This window comes from Mixophyes fleayi, chromosome 7, assembly GCF_038048845.1.
Source record: "Mixophyes fleayi isolate aMixFle1 chromosome 7, aMixFle1.hap1, whole genome shotgun sequence".
NCBI classification, from domain to species: domain Eukaryota; kingdom Metazoa; phylum Chordata; class Amphibia; order Anura; family Limnodynastidae; genus Mixophyes; species Mixophyes fleayi.
Window position 1 is genome coordinate 123,970,829 of NC_134408.1, and position 22,107 is coordinate 123,992,935.

General features: G+C 37.7%; 1 protein-coding gene across 1 annotated transcript in view; it reads left to right on the forward strand.

The window, feature by feature from the left end:
- The window catches only part of LOC142098555 (dynein axonemal heavy chain 11-like), a 325,973-nt gene that overhangs the window by 159,680 nt on the left and 144,186 nt on the right, over positions 1-22,107 (forward strand). Inside the window, exons 41-47 of the mRNA XM_075181390.1 lie at positions 143-275; positions 356-483; positions 4,190-4,338; positions 6,432-6,582; positions 7,835-7,966; positions 8,048-8,221; positions 20,614-20,818. Of these exons, the coding sequence (XP_075037491.1) occupies positions 143-275; positions 356-483; positions 4,190-4,338; positions 6,432-6,582; positions 7,835-7,966; positions 8,048-8,221; positions 20,614-20,818 (1,072 nt within the window). The remainder of the gene's footprint in view (positions 1-142; positions 276-355; positions 484-4,189; positions 4,339-6,431; positions 6,583-7,834; positions 7,967-8,047; positions 8,222-20,613; positions 20,819-22,107) is intronic.

Sequence of the window (22,107 nt, forward strand, 5' to 3'; positions counted from 1 at the left end):
ACACCTCGCTAAAAAAAACTTGGAATTAATTATTTTTCACATGAACCAACCTGCCATATCTAATTTTAAGATTAGCTGTATAACTAATCTCCAGACTCCTTTGCTAAAATAGCAAATAATTGTATGTTTATATGTTCTACAGATACTAAAGACTTTACATAGAACATATTCAAATATGACGTTAAAACCCATATGGCATGACATCAATCCAAAAGCTGTGACTACTGATGAACTCTTTGGTTTTCTTCATCCTTCAACCAGGGAGTGGAAGGATGGTAATTATACAAGCGTTGCTGGCCTGGTTGCAGTATAACTCTATATCTACACCTTTCTTTAAAATAATTTCTATTTTTAGGGCTGTTCTCCTTTATGATGAGAGAACTTTTTATCAACCCTCATAATGGCCCAAAGTGGATTGTCCTTGATGGGGATATTGATCCAATGTGGATTGAATCGTTGAACACTGTCATGGACGATAACAAGGTCTGTTTGCTTCCTTTTGATAAATTATGTTATTTAGTGATTATAGGAAAATTCGATTTGCATTTAGAAGAGAAAAAAAAATGTTATCTTCTTAAATTCTCCCAACTTTGTCCACTAGACAGGAGCAAAATAATACATTTTTGGAATTAATGACAAGTGAGACTTCATGGGACGAACGCACTTAAAGGGCGACAGGGTTTGTAATAAGCTGAACACTAACCTGATGGGGTTAACATTGGGTTGGGCCCGACCAATGGGAGCTCCAGGGTGAGGGACCTTGATTGGTATAGTAGGCTGCACTGTACTGCCTCATTCCACAGCACGTGATCCCACCCACCCACTCCTCGTTGTGTGCATTTCTAGGTTAATGTTGCGGTAGGAAGGCACTGCGTTCAGCGGCTGATTTGTGGGTGCACAGGTAGTTGGTCGTAGGTCACTGTCCCCTTAGAGGCACCAGTAACTCCCTTTTTGGTCCTTCGGTGAGGAGGGTCCCTGTCCGGCTCGGTGAGGGAGGGCAGCGTGAGTTTGAAAGGGGCAGTCACTCTGACGCCAACTCAGCGCAAGTTATGATGGGATTTGTTCCCCTGTGGTTGTGGACGTACGGTGGTTTGCGCCAGTCCACTTGTGATATAGTGTTACCAGCTTGAGAGCTGTTTCACAGTGCCCTTTCTCCGCCACCATAGGTTTAGTTAAAGTTAAACTCATAATAAAAGTTCTGACATTTTTTAATAACTTATACATGTCTCCGTGTGTTTATTTGCATGCAAATGTTTAGAATTTTAAGGGGTGATGCAGGGCCGGATTAAGGGAATGGAGGCCCCTGGGCTAAGGGGCCCTCCATTCCCCGCGAGGCCCCCAATGTGAGCCGTCTGCCGCCCCCCACCCCCCGCGAGGACCCCCCCAAGCACTTACCTGTCAGTGCAGTCCTCCGTCCCGGCGCGCTGTAAGCTCCTTACTGAGGAGATCTCGCGAGAGTTCATGAACTCTCGCGAGATATCCTCAGTAAGCAGACTACAGCGCGCCGGGACGGAGGACTGCACTGACAGTACTCAGCAGCATCGATCGGGCCGGGGGCGCCCCCGCCCCCGACCGATCAATAATGCTGCTGAGGAGTTTGAAGGGCCCCCTGGATGCCCGAGGCCCCTGGGCTATAGCCCAGTTAGACCTCGGGTTAATCCGGCCCTGGGGTGATGTGAGGTTTATGGGAACATACACAGTGAGCCCTTTATAACATTTTATCTGTTTCTTGGGTCTCAAAAATAACTTGCAAAATGAAAACCAGAACGTACTCTTATAAGTGATTATTTTCCACTAATGATTTGTTTTGTTTTTGACAAATGCTATAGGAAACGAAAGAAAGAACCACAATAACAACGCAGTTGCTTTATTAACAATTTAATTTAGATCAGCCAAATCAAAAAGTCATTATATGAAAATAGAACTATTGGCGCAGTATTGTGAATAGTTTAAACAGTTGTGAGTTTGCTCATCCCTTTTGTTTAATGTGAAATTAATAACTAAGGGGTATATTTACAATAATGCGGGTTTGAAAAAGTGGAGATGTTGCCTATAGCAACCAATCAGATTCTAGCTGTCATTTATTTAGTACAAACAACAAAATGACAACTAGAATCTGATTGGTTGTCTATGGCAACCAATCAGATGCTAGTTGTCATTTTGTCGTTTGTACTAAATAAATGACAGCTAGAATCTGATTGGTTGCTATAGGCAACATCTCCACTTTTTCTCCGCAGTTTAGTAAATATAGCCCTAAGTGTAAGTGGAGGGCACCTCCATTGTTTAATTGCCATTATTATTTATTCTTTATTTTTAAAGCATGATAGTTTCCCTCACTGCAGTACAATTGGTAATAAACCATAGTGACACACAGTGACAGATTAATACAAAACTGATGCATATTTCTGCTGTTATTGAGTGTACAGTCTAATAGACATCTAGCAACACCCATGCCTTTTTATTAAGGTCTGTGTTTGGCTAAGTATCTCAGAGATGCACACCAACACGCCAGGCCTTCATCTAAGCAGAGCACTAGATGTCCCTGACAAACGCCTTGGTTTTGCTCCAGTTTAGAGATGTTTGTAAACTAGCTACATAAACATGGAATTAAAATAAAAATAAATAAACCATCTAAAGAGTTACATATTTAATAAGCACATAGTATTTTTGAAAAAAAAAGACTCCGGTTTGTGAAGTTCAAGTTTTCATAAATTACAATTGTGATGATCCAGAGAAGGCAAAATAAAATCCACAGTGTGACAGTTGCCAATTTGTTGACAATTTTTCTGTTGTTTTGGCTGCCAAGATTCGCACATTGTTATCTCCTTGAATAATGACTAATAAAAGCCTTTTACTACTCTTGATCTGTTCTAAACATTTGTATACTGTATAAAATTAAAATACTGAACACCCAGGGCCTGATTCATTAAGGAAAGTAAGGCAAAAAAAAGGAGCAACTTTGCACCTTGGGAACACCATGTTGCATTGGAGGGGAGGTAAATTTAAAATGTGGGGACAGATTTATAGTTGGGATAGGGCATGTCCTAGATCAACTTTAAATTTCAGTGTAAACATAAAGTTGTGAAGTATTTGTGTGCTAGATGAAAATCTGCCAGAATTTAGCTTATGTGCAAAATAATAAGCTAATTTGCACCCCTTGCATTGTAACATGGCGTGTCCTGGAGAGAACTTACTTACTTTCCTTAACGAATCATGCCCCCAATGTATATGTCTGGCGTTACATCAAGTAATACTACGTGGCAGCAAATATATCCATATTGTGAGTATATATTTAGGATAAAATAAACCAAAACTGAACAGAAAGAAAGTACATAAGCCTCAATGATCCAGTAAAGGTTCTGAATGCTGAAACACTTGACCAGAAGACAACACTGCATTCGCCAGAACTGTAAAGTCATTCAGTTAATAAAGAGAAATAGCTATAATTCTATGTTCTCTCTAGCGTGGGAGGTCCATGGTTATATGTAATATGGAAAGTGTCAAGAAAAGGACAATTAGCAAAACAGTAATGCTTCAGCAATCTTAAAATGCAACAAGTATAAGGCATAACACTCGTCACAGTTGGGAAAAACAAAAATAGTAGGCAAATCGTATAATATATTTGCAGCACACATCTCTTGCTTGCATGTTACTGGGTTATTCAAAACCATCCATCAACATCTTGACTGCGTACTTATTATTACACTTACAATAGCTGATCCAACCCTAACCTCCGTTATTATTACACTGTATATTTTTATATTTATTCAAGTCACTTTTACTTATCGTATTGTTGTTATATGTTACATTTAAATTGACCTTGTCACTTGTATGCAAAATCTGTTGAAAAGAATGTCTGTATCTCAAAAGCCTTTAATTAGTCTGCTTTATGCTCAACACTATTATTGAAGTTACACAGTTATATTCTGGCATAGCCTATATAAATGACTCTTAGGTTTATAACATGGTTCTTGGTTGCAAGTTATATATTTTGTAGTTTATGGTCATTAGTTATGGTCTAGAATTCTCTCGGTCACTAGCTCAGTCCAGAGCAACTTATATTTCTAACTTAAAAGGAAGCAAAATGCAAAAAAAGGTTTAATTATATATTATTTTAATTTTAGATATTAATGGCTTTGGTCATTTAATCAAAGTATAAGAGATATGACTCCCGTCTTATCCTGCTTAGGTTTTAACCTTGGCTAGTAATGAACGTATCTCACTGATGCCTTCCATGCGGCTGTTGTTCGAAATTAGTCATCTTCGAGCAGCGACCCCAGCGACTGTATCACGAGCTGGCATCCTTTATGTCAATAAACAGGACCTAGGCTGGAGCCCGTGAGTAAACCCTTTGTCTTTGGTATTGTTTTTCATCTTATTGACATGAACAATTTTCTGCTGAGCCAGTAAGTCTCTACATTGGTTACATGTTTTTTTACAGAATCCAATATAAAATACTTCTAGTAACATACAATGACATCAACAAAACATACATCTCCTCACTTGTCTCAAAATATCTCGCAGGTCAACCCCTCCATTTTGCACAAGATCTGTGTCTCTCATCCACTCTCGTTACATCCTCACATTCCCGTTTACAGGACCTTTTTCGAGCTGAACCCTCTCTATGTAATTCCATCCCTCGCACAATAAGACTTTCCTCTGGTCTACAGACTTTCAAGCAAGTTTATAATATTCCTTAACCACCCTCTTAAACTCACTAGATTACCCTGTTACCACACTTTACACAATTCACACAAGACAACAAGTCTCTGACACCAGACCAACATTGCTGTGTGACTGGATCACATAGCGTACAAATCACTTTTTACCTTTGCAATCTGGCTGAACCAATATGCAGTATGTAAATTTAACCTCATGTATCCGACTCCCATTGACCTATAGATTGTAATCTTGCACGCAGGGCCCTCTTACCTCTTTGTCTGATTTTCCCAGTATTGTTTATTACTGTGTTTGTCCCCAATTGTAAAGCGCTACGGAATATATAAATAATTGTTGTTGATGATGATGATGATGATGATGCATGCTACTCGTCAGCTATCGCTGGAATAAAGTCTACCCAATTTTATTTTGAATGTCTGAGATAGACGTGGATTTCTTGTGTTCCAGTATTAGAATAAAAATAGTTACATTTAATTTTGATTATATTTAATTGATTTTGTCATTGGTTGTTATCCCGCCCCTCTTTCACTAAACAGACAATGGCTGTATTTAATGCATCAGGCTGTGATACACTGAAAACACCAGGGCATTCCGGACTGAGGAGGCCAGCACAGGAGCTGGCCATGTGCACTGTTCCCTCTAAAATAATAAATCTTTAAATGACAGTGTTTCATATTTAAATTGCAGAAAAAAATAATAATAATTCAGCAGATTGTGAATGTAGTGTGGAATACTCCTTAGATTGACCTTTTAACTCTTTTCTTTCTGGATTACTCCATTTAGAGGAAACGTTGACCCATTATTTGGCTTTCATACAACCATATTCTACTCTCCAGCCTGGTCTTTGCAGTGTACAACAGACAACAGCATTAAATATAACGGTTGGCTGGTTAGTGTAGGGGGATGGTACAGCTCCTTTAACGCAATTAGCGTAGTTCCAGAAATATAGCCCAACATTTACTCAGCCACTTCTGCCAGTTATATTCACATGAAATATGTGATTTATTTCCCGATTCTGTATGCACAAACTTTCAGATTAGTTTTTGTTTTTTAAAAAAATTTGGTCCTAATGGGTGTCATCTTTTGCTTTCTTTTTGCTAAACAAGAGAGCTCCTTTACTAACATTGAACTTAGGTGCAAAATTTGCACTAAACTTTAGCAACCAATCAGACATTCACTTTCATTGTCTAACTTGCGCTAGACAGATCAAAGCTGATTGGTTGCAGTGATTCAGTTAATTAGCCTTAATGCATTTAGTGGGATGCCCAAAAAGCCTTTACATAGTATGTTGTCTTTTATATCCGGTAAAAAAATGTGGAGACAGGGAGAACAGATAGATTAAGAGTAATAACTAATTTATCCAACCTTATATTTTTATTAGCAGGCTGGTTTGCACAGCAATCAGCACCCCAACAATGCAGGGTAAAAATGTAAGACATTATACATCTCCTAATATTGTATTTTTATGATCATTTCCTTTTAAGCAGTTGGCTGTAAAAATATTCCTGCGGTGCAACATGTTCTCAGAATTCTAAATCCAGATCTTATAATGCTAATAGCCCTCCTTTAATATTGCCAGCATGAAGCCACCAGCATTAAAAGGGTTATTGAAACATTTACTGCTTTTTTTTTTGTATTGCAATTGCGTTTCTTATTTACCCACACAATGCAGAGGGCATCTAAATGAAATGCAAATCCCGCAACACATTATTACTTTACTCTGTGTCTGATTTAGCTCTTTTTTTTGTTAGTTATGTTACCAGCTGGATCGAGACTCGTCAAGCTCAGTCAGAAAAGGCAAATCTGACCATATTGTTTGATAAGTATGTTCCTTACTGCTTGGAGCAAGTGCGATGTAATTTAAAAACTATAACTCCAATCCCTGAAAACAGCGTGGTACAGGTAAAAGAAATGCATTTTTGCAACATATGATCCTCTGCATTCCATATTTAGCCCAACAGAAAAATTTAGGGCACTTAAAAAAAAATGTAACGTACAAAAAAGTTAACACTTGCACTGGTTGAATTCAACCTATCAAATAAAAAAAAAACCCTAGCTGCTTAATATGACCGCAAGCATTTTGTACTTTGTAGAGGTCATGAAACTTCTGTTGTGTACAGCTAGCATTTTACTTAATTTAACAGGAAAAAAAGCAGGGAAAGCATTTAATTAGATATATCACGGATTTGATTTGTGAAATATATATATATATATATATATATATATATATATATATATATATGTATTTATTTATCTGCATCAAGAACCCTAAATAATGGACTATTTTCCTATGCGTGTAAGGCCAAAGGAGCAAAATAAATAATATATTAGATTACTCAAGGGATATTGGATTATATATGGAATATGGGACTCATTAGATTAATTAATGGGATGCTGCACTTTCTACCGTAAATTATATGGATATTACATGTAACAGATGAATTCTGTGACTTTAGAAAACAGTTTAACTTTTATCAAGGTCACAGAAATCTAAGGTGACATCTAATATCCTTAATACTTTATAGCATGGGGCGAATTACTATTTATAATACACATTGGGCCTGATTTATTAAGGAAAGTAAGACAAAAAAAGAGTAAGTTTACTCCTGGACAAAACCATGTTACAATGCAAGGGGTGCAAATTACTTTATTATTTTGCATATAAGTTAAATACTGGCTGCTTTTTCATGTAGCACACAAATACTTAGTAGCTTTATTTTTACACTGAAATTTAAAGTTGATCTAGGACATGCCCTACCCCAACTATAAATCTGTCCCCACATTTTAAAATTAGCTCCCCCTCCAATGCAACATGGTTTTGCCAAGGTGCAAAGTTACTCTACACCCTATATGTGATATGTTTTAATATGTTTCCCCATAGTGCTTAATTCACAATTCACTGATTATATGCAGTGACATCCAAATCCACTGTTTATATTATAGTATAACAATCAGAATTTGCATGGCAATATCTTTTTATAGATAAAAGTATACAAATAAGATATATTTTAAGATATATTTTAGTATAGCCAATGGCAATAACGTATATTTCATGGATGTCATAAACTAAAGATCAACATCCAACAGCATAATTGTAATTAACTAGGGATTTTTATATATAATAACTGTGCATGTTATGTTATTTTTTACATAGACTTTGTGCGCATTATTGGATTGTCTTCTGACTGCTGACAATACCCCAACGGATTCCCCTCGTGAACTATATGAAATGTATTTTGTTTTTGCTTGCGTCTGGTCATTTGGGGGTGCGCTCTTTCAAGATCAGGTAAGAAATGCTGCATTCTTATTGGGTGAAATATTAACCAGCAGAGTTTATATATTTACTAGATGTAAAACGTTGTTTCAGTTAATCGATTATCGCTTGGAATTCAGCCGATGGTGGAACAAGGAAATGAGGACCATCAAGTTCCCATCGTATGGTACAGTGTTTGATTACTTTATTGACCCTGACACAAAGAAATTCACTCCTTGGACAGAAAGGATTCCAGAATTTGATATGACGCCAGATGTTCCTTTACAGGTATATCTACATTTTTGGGATGAGAAATATATATATATTGCATATATCCCAACATATGAATGACCTCTTAAATGAAGTTTTAATTTTACTAAAAGAGATCGGGATACCCCATTGACATGAAACCCAATGCTGGCATCACTATGGCCGAATGTAATTTCATTGGTTAATTTAGACTTATTAGGTTGGATTGGATTTTAGCTTTGATTTGTTATTGTTCAACCTGGATGTGCAGAAGGCTATAATTGCCCCATGTGTTGGGCATGCCAGACAGCCAGATAGCAACTTGTGTGGGCAGCTTAAAATTATCATTACTTTCTTCGTTTTGGTTACTAAGCTCAGCAAAAAAGTGCCAATGGCAAAGGGCTTTCCAGTGTTCCATGTTCCACAAAAACGTCCAAGTTTAAGAGTCCTATTTCATGTGGCTGTTTTCCCTCCGCCCTTCCAGTACAGTGCTGCTCTGATTCTCTACCGCAGAATTGTGCTGAGAGTTCCAAAGCTTACATGTACTCTAGACCCAGCTGGCTGTGTTGGTTGTCACTCCTTGGTGGTCACCTGGAGGCTTCAATATGCGGCCTTCCTCTGTGAATGTAATGATTCTACAATACATTTCTTATTGATTTCATAACATATAAATCCAGCAATGGTGAGGTGGCAAAAGCCTACTACCTCTCTAGCACTTTTACCTTCATTGAAATCAACATTTCTGTTTATCTCCTTAAATATTGTTTAGTTTAGCCTTACTTTTATCTTAGTCTTAGTCTTGACAGTGGGGTCATCATTTGCATTTGTCACTTTTGTGCTTTTCAATATTTTTATTATCGAAAATACACTAGAAATGCTCTTACCTGTTAAAGCACACCTGGGGGTATATTTACTAAACTGCGGGTTTGAAAAAGTGGAGATGTTGCCTATAGCAACCAATCAGATTCTAGCTGTCATTTAGTTAGTACATTCTATAAAATGACAGCTAGAATCTGATTGGTTGCTATAGGCAATATCTCCACCTTTTTCAAACCCGCTTAGTAAACATACCCCCTGGAATGTGCAATAGACATTACAATATAGGTAAAGAGTCAAGACCAATTCTTGGTTTCCACCATTTCTAGGATGTGCAATGAAAAATGGTCTTTGGTGTCCTACTCAACAGGGAATCCCACTTACTTCCCCTAAAATATTCCCTCTCCACCCAATGAATTTCATTCAAATGATTTTGTTCCGCAAGAAAAAAACCTTGATTTTGTCTTTGGGTGCTTACTGCATAGCTAGGCACATTTATGAGCTCATCAAGAAACACACCTGATCTACCAAGCTCTTCCATCAGCATATGGAAAATGTTGCTGCCATCTTGGACCACAGATTTAATGAGCTTCAAGATAAAAACAGGTTAATTCATGCAAGTATAGGGGCAAATGGCACAAGCACTGCAGAAGGTGCACGTTTTACACTTTCACAATGATCTTTATTGCCCTTATCTGATACGTGCAGGTTAATAGGAGTAAATTATCTCTCTCTTATGTTCATAAAATGTAGTATTTAATTTACATATATTTAAGGAACTTTTTAATTAATATCTTATATATTCATGTTCAGGGTTTACATATGGGGGTTGCATTTATTTTGAGTGATTAAATGCTAATTTTGTGCAATTTTGCATGATCCTATAGAGGTTTATTTTAGGTTTGTAGTTAGATTCATTTAAGGATTTCATTATAGCTTAGTTATACATTTTTGGCTTTGACAGCTTAGTGCGACTTGCGGTACTTGTGGTACATCACATCCTCATCATGGTGTCCATCTTCTAAGACTTTGGGGAATCTGATGATAGCATCTTGTTTTTCTCTCATTTTACTTAATATTAAATAGTAAAGTTTTCTTCACCTTTGCTAAGAAGATAACAAAATCATCAAATAAACATTCTCTTGGTAAAGAAATAGAACAGAAGAAGTTATCCTAAATCATCAGTTATTTATATAGCGCCACTAATTCCGCAGCGCTGTGCAGAGAACTCACTCACATCAGTCCCTGTCCCAAAAGAGCTTACAGTCTAAATTCACTGACATACACACACTCACTGAGAGGGACTAAGGTCAATAAGGTAATAGCAGCCAATTAACCTACCAGTATGTGTTTGGAGTGTGGGAGGAAACTCGTAGCACCGGAAGGAAACCCACGCAAACACGGGGAGTACATACAAACTCCACACAGATAAGGCCATGGTCGGGAATCGAACTTATGACCCCAGTGTTGTGAGGCAGCAGTGCTGACCACTAAGCCCACGGATATTATAAAGAACTACACGTATTTTACTGTACTTATGTATGTTAAGTATTTGGCATGCCCACCGCCTTAAAAATAATTTGTAAATAAAACTACTTACTTATAATAATGTAAATGTGACATCTTTTACATTGAACTGAAATGTTTAATTAATATTGTTTTGGTTTTCTATATCTACTTTTAAGTAGGTAGGAGGCTTTTCATAGGTAGTTTACATATAATTTGTGTTTATGGCTTTGTTTCGTTTATATTCTAAAGAAAATGGCAGAGAATAGCTTGAAGGTTGATGGGGACTGCAATTGACAGAGCTATGGCTCTTTCAAGTCCCTGTTGTCCATTTAAATTTTAATGTTTCTATCATTTGTTCCTCAGTGTGAATTAACAACCTTACTAGCATGTTGGGTTCCCGATTTGAAGTCAAGACTTAAAATTAATTCAATAGCCCAGATTTACAACGATTCTATATTTCACAAGGCAGAATCAATAATGTGACTGAAGTGAAAAAGATAAAAATTTATGGTATCTTGCAATTTAATGGTTGAAAAGATGCAATTGAAGAGATCATAAATTGTGAAGGAGTTCATGCTTGGTTGCTTCTGATTCAGTGCTTGCTGTTAGGACCTGATTTGTGACTATTCACGAGGTGTGATTAATGATGTGATCGATTCTTGCTTCAGTGCAGTAAAGCAGTTGTAATGCTCTTCATTAGAATAAATAAAATAAATTGACTGAAGCTTTATAAAAACTGTGTAACATTTAAAGTCTAAAATGTCAATTTTTTTTTCTTGTTACAATTTAGCTTTCTTCAGGCAGTTTCCACCTACGTGCTATCATTCATTGTCATTCTGTGAGGGTATTATAGAAGCCCATGTGGGTTTGGGTTAGTTTTATGCAAAGCTTACTGAAGAGGAAATAGAGAGCGTTAAATGGGTACTGACTGAAATCAGACTAATATGACATATGACTAGAAGACATTTCTTCTGCTTATTAACCCTTTGGCTGAACTGTATCATTGCTTAGCAATACAACCAGGGTCTGGCTGGCAGTATTTTAATAGGAGCAAATTACTTTTACTGGCCATTGTGTCAATTCATTAAAGTTACCTATTCACAATCTATGCAGCCATTTTCTGGATTGAACCAGTATCCACTAGGATCCACTTACATCACCAAGGCATGAAGATGTCACTAGTTCCTAGTGAATTGATTGGCTGCTTTATCCAGAATACTTCCTTAGCCCACAAAATGGCTACTACCACTGTGTATAGGTGATGGGTGAGAACCGTCGTCCTTTATATCTACCCTTCTTATTACTCTCTTCCTGCTTCTTACTTGTCAGCCAATTACCTCGCACATACGACAGAGACATTCAACAGTCAATCAGATTTTATGTTCTTTTCAATGAAATCTGATTTGATTGAATCATTTGTCTGCAATGCAGGGCCAATAAAACAACATAGATTGCATGCAGTGTTGGATGTAAGTTGATGATGATAACAGGTATGCCAGTTAAAAAATAATTAAAAACAGCGTGCTCCCTCCAAAACTGAAGTAAACACCAATGCTCATAGCCTGTGCTGGTTGCCGTCAATGCTATAACAGGCTGGGGTGATCACACTATAACATGGAAACCTGAAGTATGGCCCTGTGAAAGTGGAACATAACCCCTAGCCGAACAGTCTTCAAACCCCTCCCCTTGGAAAACCAGTATCATACTGATAGCAGTAAGGCTCATCCCAATATGCCTGGCAGTGGGTATTACCATTATTGGGGTAATTATTGTAAAAAGTAAAATATTTTGATAAGTATCACTACTAGTCTCAGCAAGTCCTGGGAGCCATAATGTACTGGATTATGCTGGCTGTGACGAAACGGGTTGCTACAGGACTGATAACTTTTTATTCATCACCCGTTTCTCACAGTTTAATGTACTTTTTAATCCTTGGCCCAGACTGAGTATATACACCAGAGCATCGGTGTATTATGTGTATTGTTATTTCATGTTATTAGGTACATTTTGCCCTTGCTATTACCTGCAATATTGTATGTATTAGAAATAAAAAGAATATTGCCATATTGTGTGAAAATAACGGGACAGCAGAAGTAATTTTGCTTGTGTTAGATAAGGTAATTACCATTTGTCTCGAATGTTCATTGTTTTGAGGTGTGACTCAGATCTGTTTTGTAATCAGAACAATCTCTGAGTGACTTGACATAGCTAGCTGGCAGCCCACGTTAATTAGCTTGGTCAACAGGTAATCTGAGAGGTAATTAGGTTAGAATTTCTAGATGATATGCAATGTGCCTCCACAGTAATATGCTGGCTGAAATAGCATTGGGAAATGTATCAATATAAATGTTATTGTATCAAAATGTATCACAGACTCAGATTGTGTAATGTTGCAGATACAATGTGTCAAATGTCTTCTTGTTTCACGCAAGCGTGAAGCGTCATTCCTTGATGCTATTTTGTAACCCTTTGTTTAGTGTTTCCAGCCAAATAGCTAATTGAGACAAGCCATTCCATTGTATTATCAAGGTAACAGAGACTGTATGTCTAACAGTTAAGTGTCTACTGATAGACCCCTGCTGTAAGGTGGAGGATTGAGACATTTGACCCTACTTCTTGTGTATACAGCCAAGAATGTAAGGAGAGCAGAATGCCAAGAGAGCTATTCTAGCTTGAAGGATCCTGGTGTACAAGACATCAGCGAAAAAGGACTCTGGACAGGTATTGTAGTGCCGCTGGAGGAAATGTACAGGGTCTGTGTGAGCTAGTGACCCAGGCTGGGTGACATGGTAACTGTCTAGCTAATCGGTAGTGGTAATATTGCGGGAGGATAAGACTCTGAAATAGACTGAGATTATTATTTTGGAGTGCTGACTGCAAGAGGCTGCTGGAGGATGCATGCTACCATTTACCCTGTATTTTGTGAACGTCTTGTGGTGTTGTGCTGTTTTAATAAAGCCTTATTTTGGATACACTCTTGTCTACCTGAGTGAGTTGAATCCCACAGAGAGTAACTGCCATCCCAGCTAAGGGTGGTATCCTCACACTGGCAATTGTAGAACTACAAGTCACAGCACACTGGAGCTTGCAGAACTGCAAACACAAGTATGCCCTGTCATTCAGAATCTGATGAGACCTTTAGTGTCACATAGTAAAGTAAATGGAACACCCACACATGTTAAAAATCCTTTAATTTAAATAAACCTCCACCATAATCCCTCATTCTCCACTTTATTGTACTAAATGATGTTTCCAAAAATTTTTTCTTATTCTCTTCTTTCTTCCTTAGCAATCCGATGGTTAAAAATAAAAAACACAAATAGACAAGAACTTGCTGCCAGTGGACTGTTTGCAAGTAACCAATCAAGAGCGGGGTCCATGCGTACCAAGATATACGCAACTCAATAACCACATTGAGTACAATGTGTGCCGTCCACATTGTACATGTACTTTCAGGATGCAAATTACATTCAACTCTACATGAGCCTTTATATGTGTATAATGATACTTGATGCATATATTATGTCGGAAAACGTTTTGCACTATTACTTGTTGAAATCCCTGTAATGCATCTCTAATGTAGCCTATCTCTGTGATGCGAGTCTTCCTGTGTAATGCTAACCGTTCTGCACAGTGGAATTTGTTTTACGCAATGCCAGTCTTTCAGTGCAATATTATTCTTCATGTGAGCTATTAGCCTTTCTGTGATACTAGTCTTCTGCACTACATAATATACCAGCACTTTATAGATAAAGGGAAATTATAATAAGGATGACATATGACATATAGCATACTGCTGTACATACTAAAATGTGTCTAGATAAAACATTTATAGAGCATTTGGGACCCACGAGGGATCATTTCTGAACCACAAAAGTATAAAACTACATTGCAAATGCTCTTTTGTGACATAAGCCCCTATTTACTAATATGCGCCATTATACAGATTTCCTATCGCCACGATTGAAAATCTGTTATTGTTGCAATTTGTTATTAAAATACCGCCGAAACAGCTGAGTGATACTAAATGTTAAAAAGAAATAGAAAAACAAATATATATTTTGCTAGTGGGCCGATTTGAAAATATGTTTTATTTGAATAAATAAAGTATTTTTTTTCATTGAATATATCCTTTTATTGCCATTCTACGTTCCTTGTTAAATCTTTTTTTGGAGAAACTGAATCTTCGGCGGCGGGTGCTACCTCTGGTGATAGCACTGCAGTAACCCTTGATAACTAGGCAGATCTGATGAAAAACATTAGTTTTCACCATAGATAGGCTTTTCTCATCCTAATAAATAGAGCCCTTGATGTGCATAGGTTTCACCAATTGCTCTCACTTTTACAGGGAAGCACATAAATTTATAGACAAAAATAATATATCTGTAAGGAAGCAAAGTTTTGCCTAGTAGGAGGATTTGGGCAGAGCAGGAATGTTTCCTGCTTAGTGGAAATTAGTCACCATAGTTTTGCATTGAAGTGCTGAAATTAGATTTAAATTTGCAGGGGGAATTATTCAAAGGAGAAAATGGGGTGGAGTAGCTGCTGCTGATGATGATTGAAGAGGTGCATTAACATGGCATTCCCTGAATTGCAGGAGGACATAAATAATTTTCCATCCTGCCATAGGACATGAATTTTCCGCAAACACTGAGGACTCGGAGATTGGGGGGTAAATGTATCAAGCTGAGAGTTTTCCGGCGGGTTTGAAAAACCAATCAGATTCTAGCTAACATTTATTTAGTACATTTTACAAAATGATAGCTAGAATCTGATTGGTTGCTATAGGCAACATCTCCACTTTTCAAACCCGCCGGAAAGCTCTCAGCTTGATACATTTACCCCTGGGTCTTGTCCCCATACTTAGGCGCGTTTCTAAGGAAACTTTGATGTAATAAAACAATTTAAATATACAAAAGCAACAGGTAAGAAAGACAGTCTGATATCCATGCACTGTCATGATTAATTTAAGCTACCAATGAAGCTACAGTATTTTCTAAGAAAAATTAAAATGTTTAAGTAAATAAAGGCTAGTACTAAAGTATAAGTAGATTGGACTTTTTTACTGTTTGCACCCTGTACATTTCTGGAGCATCCACCAACCTGCGAAACTAGGAACAGATTGCGTTTACAAGCTTTTATTCAAAGAATATGAAGTGGGAGTGTACCACTTCATGCGCTAAGTGAGCAAGTAGGCGCTTGTGCAAACATAGAGAAGCATTGCAGAGACACAGACTTTGTGGTCCATAAGTGAACCTTACTATTTCATATGGAATTGTCCTTTTAGGTTGTTGAACTAATTGAACAAAACAAGTATTCTCCAAATGTAATTTTTGGGTTCCTGGATATTATTAAATTGAAGTTACTTGCACTATAATAATATACGATCAACATGTTATGCCTATAGTTCTATAGATCCTGTACAAAACGCCATTCTACATACCCAACACCAAGAAAAGTGGCACAATATTGAACTTTCCGCCTATAATTATATGAGCTGCTGCATGGCCCCTCTCACCGAGACAAACTACCTGCTCAAATAAACTAGAGACAACTCTAGTGTGCAGGGCCTGATTAAGGGTTTAGGCTGCCCTAAGATAATACTCTTGTAGCCCCCCTTCACCTTTTTGGCAGGCTAATGCGCAGTAGGTAAAAACAAACTCATCCTTAATTTAAAATCTAGCTTTCTACACCCCACCAATATTTATGTTGCCTTGTTTTCGAAAAGCAGCTTTACTTGGCTTTTTAAGAGTGTCAGGGCAATAGCTGAATGGAGGCATGATTGAGCACTATGGAGGGTGACGATGTGAAGGGAGAGGGAGCTGTCCCACCTGCCTCTGTCACCACCCTTGTCTCTGATACTCGTTTATGCTCAAGCGCCCGCCCAAGGATGACTCATTGTCTTTAGGCTTTACCATGGGAATACATCAAGATTAAACCTTTACTGCCCTTTGTCTGCCATGTTTTATTTTTACTTAAGAGAACAACTATTCTCTTATATTTTATATAGAATTTCAGTTTATACCTCTCCCTGTCACAATTTTGCACCTCTAACAAGCTTGCGCCCTAGGCTGCAGCCTAGTCAGCCTATTGGATAATCAGTCTCTGGGAGTGTGTAACTTGTTCTTTTCACAAGGTGCTCAAAAGAAACCCAAAAGCATCTGCAATGCTTGCTTACTATTACAATAACTTATTCATATTGTGACATTGAATTTTGTTGTCCTACCTAATTGTTCAGACTTTTAATTACGATGTCCAATCACTGAAGAGTATCAAATTAGTTATCCGAGATGGACCTCATCTTTTCATGTGTTATACATATAATAATATGCTATGGATTCCATCAAAGAGTGAAAAATAATGACAAGGAAAATACATACTAAAGGGGTATCCTATTTACCACCGTTATTTCCTATCAGAACTTACTCCATCTACTAGCACATATGTTAAAACTAATACAGTTAAATTTTTCTTACACATGAAAGTCAATTTTTTCTCTATATTTCAGAATCAATTTGACCCCTGCATGTGAAGCCCCCTTATAAGAAGAATTTGGTTGAATTGTCTTATTAGGGTTACTATAGTAACTATAGTACATAGTTACTAAAGTTACTATGTACTTTTGAAATCTTTATAATATTTACTGGCTAGGTGATTTCCAAGCTTAGAAACCCCACACAGCGACTTTTGAATTATGTTTTGACAGCAGCATTCTCCCCTGTATCTCGTAAAATTAGGAGTTTTGAATCCCCCACTAGGCTGCAAGTTACAGAAAGGATTCTCTATTAGTAAAAATAATAGACTTGTTTACAGCCAAAATCCATAATAGAATTTTTCACTTTCAAAAGATCGTGACTCATTGGAAAGCTTTAGGTAGTCTATATTCTTGAAGTGTTTATTGGATTGTTATTCCTGGTTATGCCCTTGCCATTACCCGTCATGTTAAGGGAATATGTACCTCTGTATTGGACTCAATTATTGACTATAAGAGCACTGTCTAATAATCAAAGATAAATCATATCCATATTGTTACCTAAAACCATTAACCATTTATTTCTTATAAATCATCATCACACATATTCTAAAATACACTTAAAAGTTTAAAATATGTCAGAAGAGATTTAAATACATTATTATATCACCACAGTCCGATTACTTATATGTCACCTTTTTCTCATTAAGCATCTTATCAAGTTTCAATATAAAACAGCTACCAAAACGTAATGTTTCGGACAGTCATTTGTTTTCTTTAAAGATGTATTTTTGCACTAAGATTGCACACTCCAAGGATATATTCTCTGGAATGAATGAATGTCTTTTTGAACTCATTGGTGTATGTTCCGGGAGTGCTTGTTGCCTCCTATTTTGTTTTCAGATTTTCAATTCTCTTTTCTGGCTATATCTCTCTTTGAAACATACTGATCAGTAACAAGGGATAGACCCAAAGTTTTTCCTATAACCTGCATGTGAATATTTTTTTCACTAAGGAAATGTAACCAGTATTCTATTCATGTATTTTCCTCTTAATCATATGAGAAAGCTAACAATTATTGCAAGCTGCCCTACAGCATTACATGTAAATGGATCATGTATTAGACCTCGAATGTTCATAGTGTCATGTTCTCTTTCATTTCCATAGTTTTACAATCCACTGCCACCTCTCTTCTGTAAAACTTCAGAATTCATGAACTTGTGGCACGTGCAATTAAGTGTTTGAAGGAACACACCCTTCTTTCCTTTCCTATTTTTATCTGCTACATTTTGTCTATCTACTGTACATCTTTTATCTGATATTCCTTGTCTAAATCACTCAACACACATTAGCTCGTTGCTCAGTTTATTAGGAATTGATCATGCGTTCATGCCTTCTTCCATTTCAAGAGTGCTTTTAAGTATTAGGCCCTGTCGTAATCAAGTTGAACGTGATAATGAGAACATGTTCACATTGTTAAAGTAAATGATCCAGTGCACTTAAAGTGAAGACACATTTGAACTACAATTTGTGGTCTTCACAGCAGTATTCAATAGTCTGGGAGGAATGTTTATGACATAATAACCCCTTAAGTTCCAGGTTTCAGCCTTGGGCATGGTTGGGTTCACTGCATAAATTCCATTTGTGGCGCCCACAATTATCCCTCCACACATGAAAACTCTGTTATTTTGTTATAGCATCTGCAGTATATTTGTATTGATAAAATACGAAAAAGCTTCACAAAAATGTTTGACGTTTGGTATAGTAATGAACACGATTAGTGTATATATAGTATAGTATGTAGATATAGTAATATGCACCTAGTGTAAACAAGTGTTCATTTCAATCAAAGCGTATGTCACTTTCTGCCATTGAGAATGTTATGTATTTCTGTGGTCATATTATTTGTTCATATGGTTTGTTTACTTAAAGCAAATGTAAGATTAGAGTTGATAAATTAGTATAGGCCATCGTGACAGTATTCTAGAATCTCCACATAATGAAGTTTATGGGGTATATTTACTAAACTGCGGGTTTGAAAAAGTGGGGATGTTGCCTATAGCAACCAAACACATTCTAGCTGTCAGTTTGTGGAATTAACTAAATAAATGATAACTAGAATCTAATTGGTTGCTATAGGCAACATCTTCATTTTTGTCAAACCGCAGTTTAGTAAATATACCCCTATGTATGGCTTGAGATTGAAAGAAGGCTTTATGCAAGTTTCAGAAATACATTATAGTTCCTATCTTAAAAAAACAGTAAAGCAAGACATATCGCACGTGTTATTCGAATCATAAGCAGTCTGCGTTTAAGTCTTGATAAGATATTGGGTTGAATTTCAGGTAGGAAAAGCACTGTGTGTTTTCATAACCATTTATCTGTAGAATATTAATATGATTGTATTTAGCATTTTTGTAAACTGTTTCCCAGTTTATAATCATATTTGACCACCCATGATAATCACCAGGTTTGGGCAGCTTGTTAAAAACATGGCTTTGCTCTATAAATAACATTCAGCCGTTATTGTCTTCTTCTGAGCTGATGTATGCAGGGCCGTCTTAACAGGCCCCCGGGCAAAGCAGTGCACTGGGGCCCTACATATACTAATTGTACAGTACAATTAGTACGTGCAGTGCCGTAACGAGGGTGGTGCGGGCGGTGCCGTCGCCCAGGGCGCAAGGCCAAGGGGGCGTAGCAGCCGCCCGCTACCTGCCTCCATACCTTCAGCCCTCAAGTTCCGCTTAAAGGCTGAAGAGAGAGAGACATTTACTTACAAGAGTTTGAAGCTTCAATCCTTAATTCCGTCCCGCAGTGGAACGCATGTGCTTTCCACTGACAGGAAGTTCGGCATTTGGAACGCAAGTTAAAGGGCTGAAGTCTCTCTCTCTCTCTCTCTCTCTCTCTCTCTCATGTTTGTTTGAGAGACAATGATAACATATCACAATTTTTGTCACAATATTTTAAACTCACTTAAACCTACACATATTAACTGCATAAAATATTATAATACCTATCGCTATATATTTTTTCCCATACTTTAAATGGTCATTAGGGCAGACAGACGGTTGTTAATTTATTGGAATCCCACCACTGTGTGTGTGTGCATATATATATATATATAATTCTTTCAGTAAAGTGCTAGACACACCCACATTAGGTTGGCCACACCCACTTGTCAAATTCCACTCCCACTTAGATGGGGGGCGCCAGTGCCCTGTCTCGCCCAGGGCACCAAAATTTCTAGTTACGGCACTGAGTACGTGTATGTTGTTTTCATCAAGGTCAAGATATTTATTCGCAACAGTAAGATCGCATGTTCAGATAACAGCTGATACTGAGGTGATTAGTCCACCTAAATGGTTTAATAAAGAAGGTTTGAAGGTTCTGAATAAATTTCCCGCAATAATATACTGAAAAGTTGGCAAGCCTATGGGGCCCAAATGCTCGTGGGCCCCCGGGCAACTGCCCAGCGGGCCCGTGCGTTAAGACGGCTCTGGATGTATGGACTTATACAAACTCATCATGTGTGTATCCCTGATCCAAAAATGCTTGATTAATAGCTCAATGTTCGAATGGAATACATAACGCAACATGGTCAACTTATCTATTGTTTCTCTCTTCATATATCCAGACAGTCCTAGTACATACTGCCGAAACTGTATGCTTGAGGTATTTTCTGGACTTGCTGCTGGAGAAGGGGAAGCCGGTAATGCTGGTTGGCAATGCTGGTGTTGGTAAAACTGTCCTGGTGTCTGATAAATTATCAAAACTGTCAGAAGAATACATAGTGGCCAAAGTCCCCTTCAACTATTATACCACATCTGCAATGCTCCAACGTAAGTCATACCACTGCTATTTGTTGGTGCCAAAGTTTTGAACATGTAACCAACGCTGTATCGTTGTATGTGGCGTACTGATAAAAAAAAAAGGAATGACATTTTTTATTTATTTGCAGCCGAACTTGTCAAAAATAATTTCAAATGTAGAGAGCATTTAATAATAATAAAAACAATAGTGCATACATTATCTTACAAGGTTGGTAGTTTTAAAGATACTTCACAGATTAATAAAAATGTATTTGCTGTAGAATTATAAATATCAGTGTTATTTCAAATTGTTACTGTTGTTATGAATGGGAGACATTCATTTAAAATTATCATATTGTCTCCTTTATTGAATAATAAAACCTTCCAGTTGAAAGCCTTCCAGTCTCCCAGTTAACTACCCTCCTTCCAGTTTCCTATTTAACTTCCCTCCTTGTCGTTCTCCCCCCCCTCTTCCACCTTCCCCGTCTCAGCCTCCGTTCTCCCCTTTTCCTCCTCTCACCTTTGTGTCTCTGTCCAACCCTCCCCTTAGATTGTACGCTCCTTCGAGCAGGGCCACCTCTCCTCCTGTTCTCCACCACTTATAACTCTGCTCTCCAGCTACTTAGCCTCCTCCTTGAGGTCCTTCTGTCCATCGACCCCTCTTTCTACTCTCTACCCTTCTAGGGCTCTCACCTGTCATCTACGCCCTACCTTTTGGGCTCAGTCTATCAACGTATGCAGAATATCCCTTTCCCCCACCCCCTCCAGCTGTACTTTGAGCTTCCTGAGTTACTGTGCTTCTTGTTAACTGTACCGTGCTGTCTCACCCTGTACTGTGATACTGTCTGTCCTTGTACGGCGCTGCGGATACCTTGTGACGCCCTATAAATAAAAATTTATAATAATAAGTCAAGAGGTACGAAATCCTAACAGAAGAAAAACAGACACTTATCCTGCTAACATGAATATGCTGACAGGCTAAATGTTTGTATTTCAATTTGTCCGACAATAATAAAATACTGACATTGTGATTAACGACAGTCAAAATTCCGACAGTCACAATGCCGCCATTAAATCAGCAATGCCAGAAGGTCCAGCGGCTATACACCCACTGGAGCCGCCAGCAGTGAACAGTGTTAAAAATAAATTATTTTAAAAAAACGCGCCCCTTCCCCAGGCATATTATCCCTAGTGCTGCCAGCCTACTGCTAGTCGGAGGTAAATCAGGGGGAAAAACAGCATAGGGTCCCTCCGATTCTCCTCCAACCAGCACTAGGTTTAGCCAGCCGGGGCTAGTGGCACTATAGCAGGTGAATACG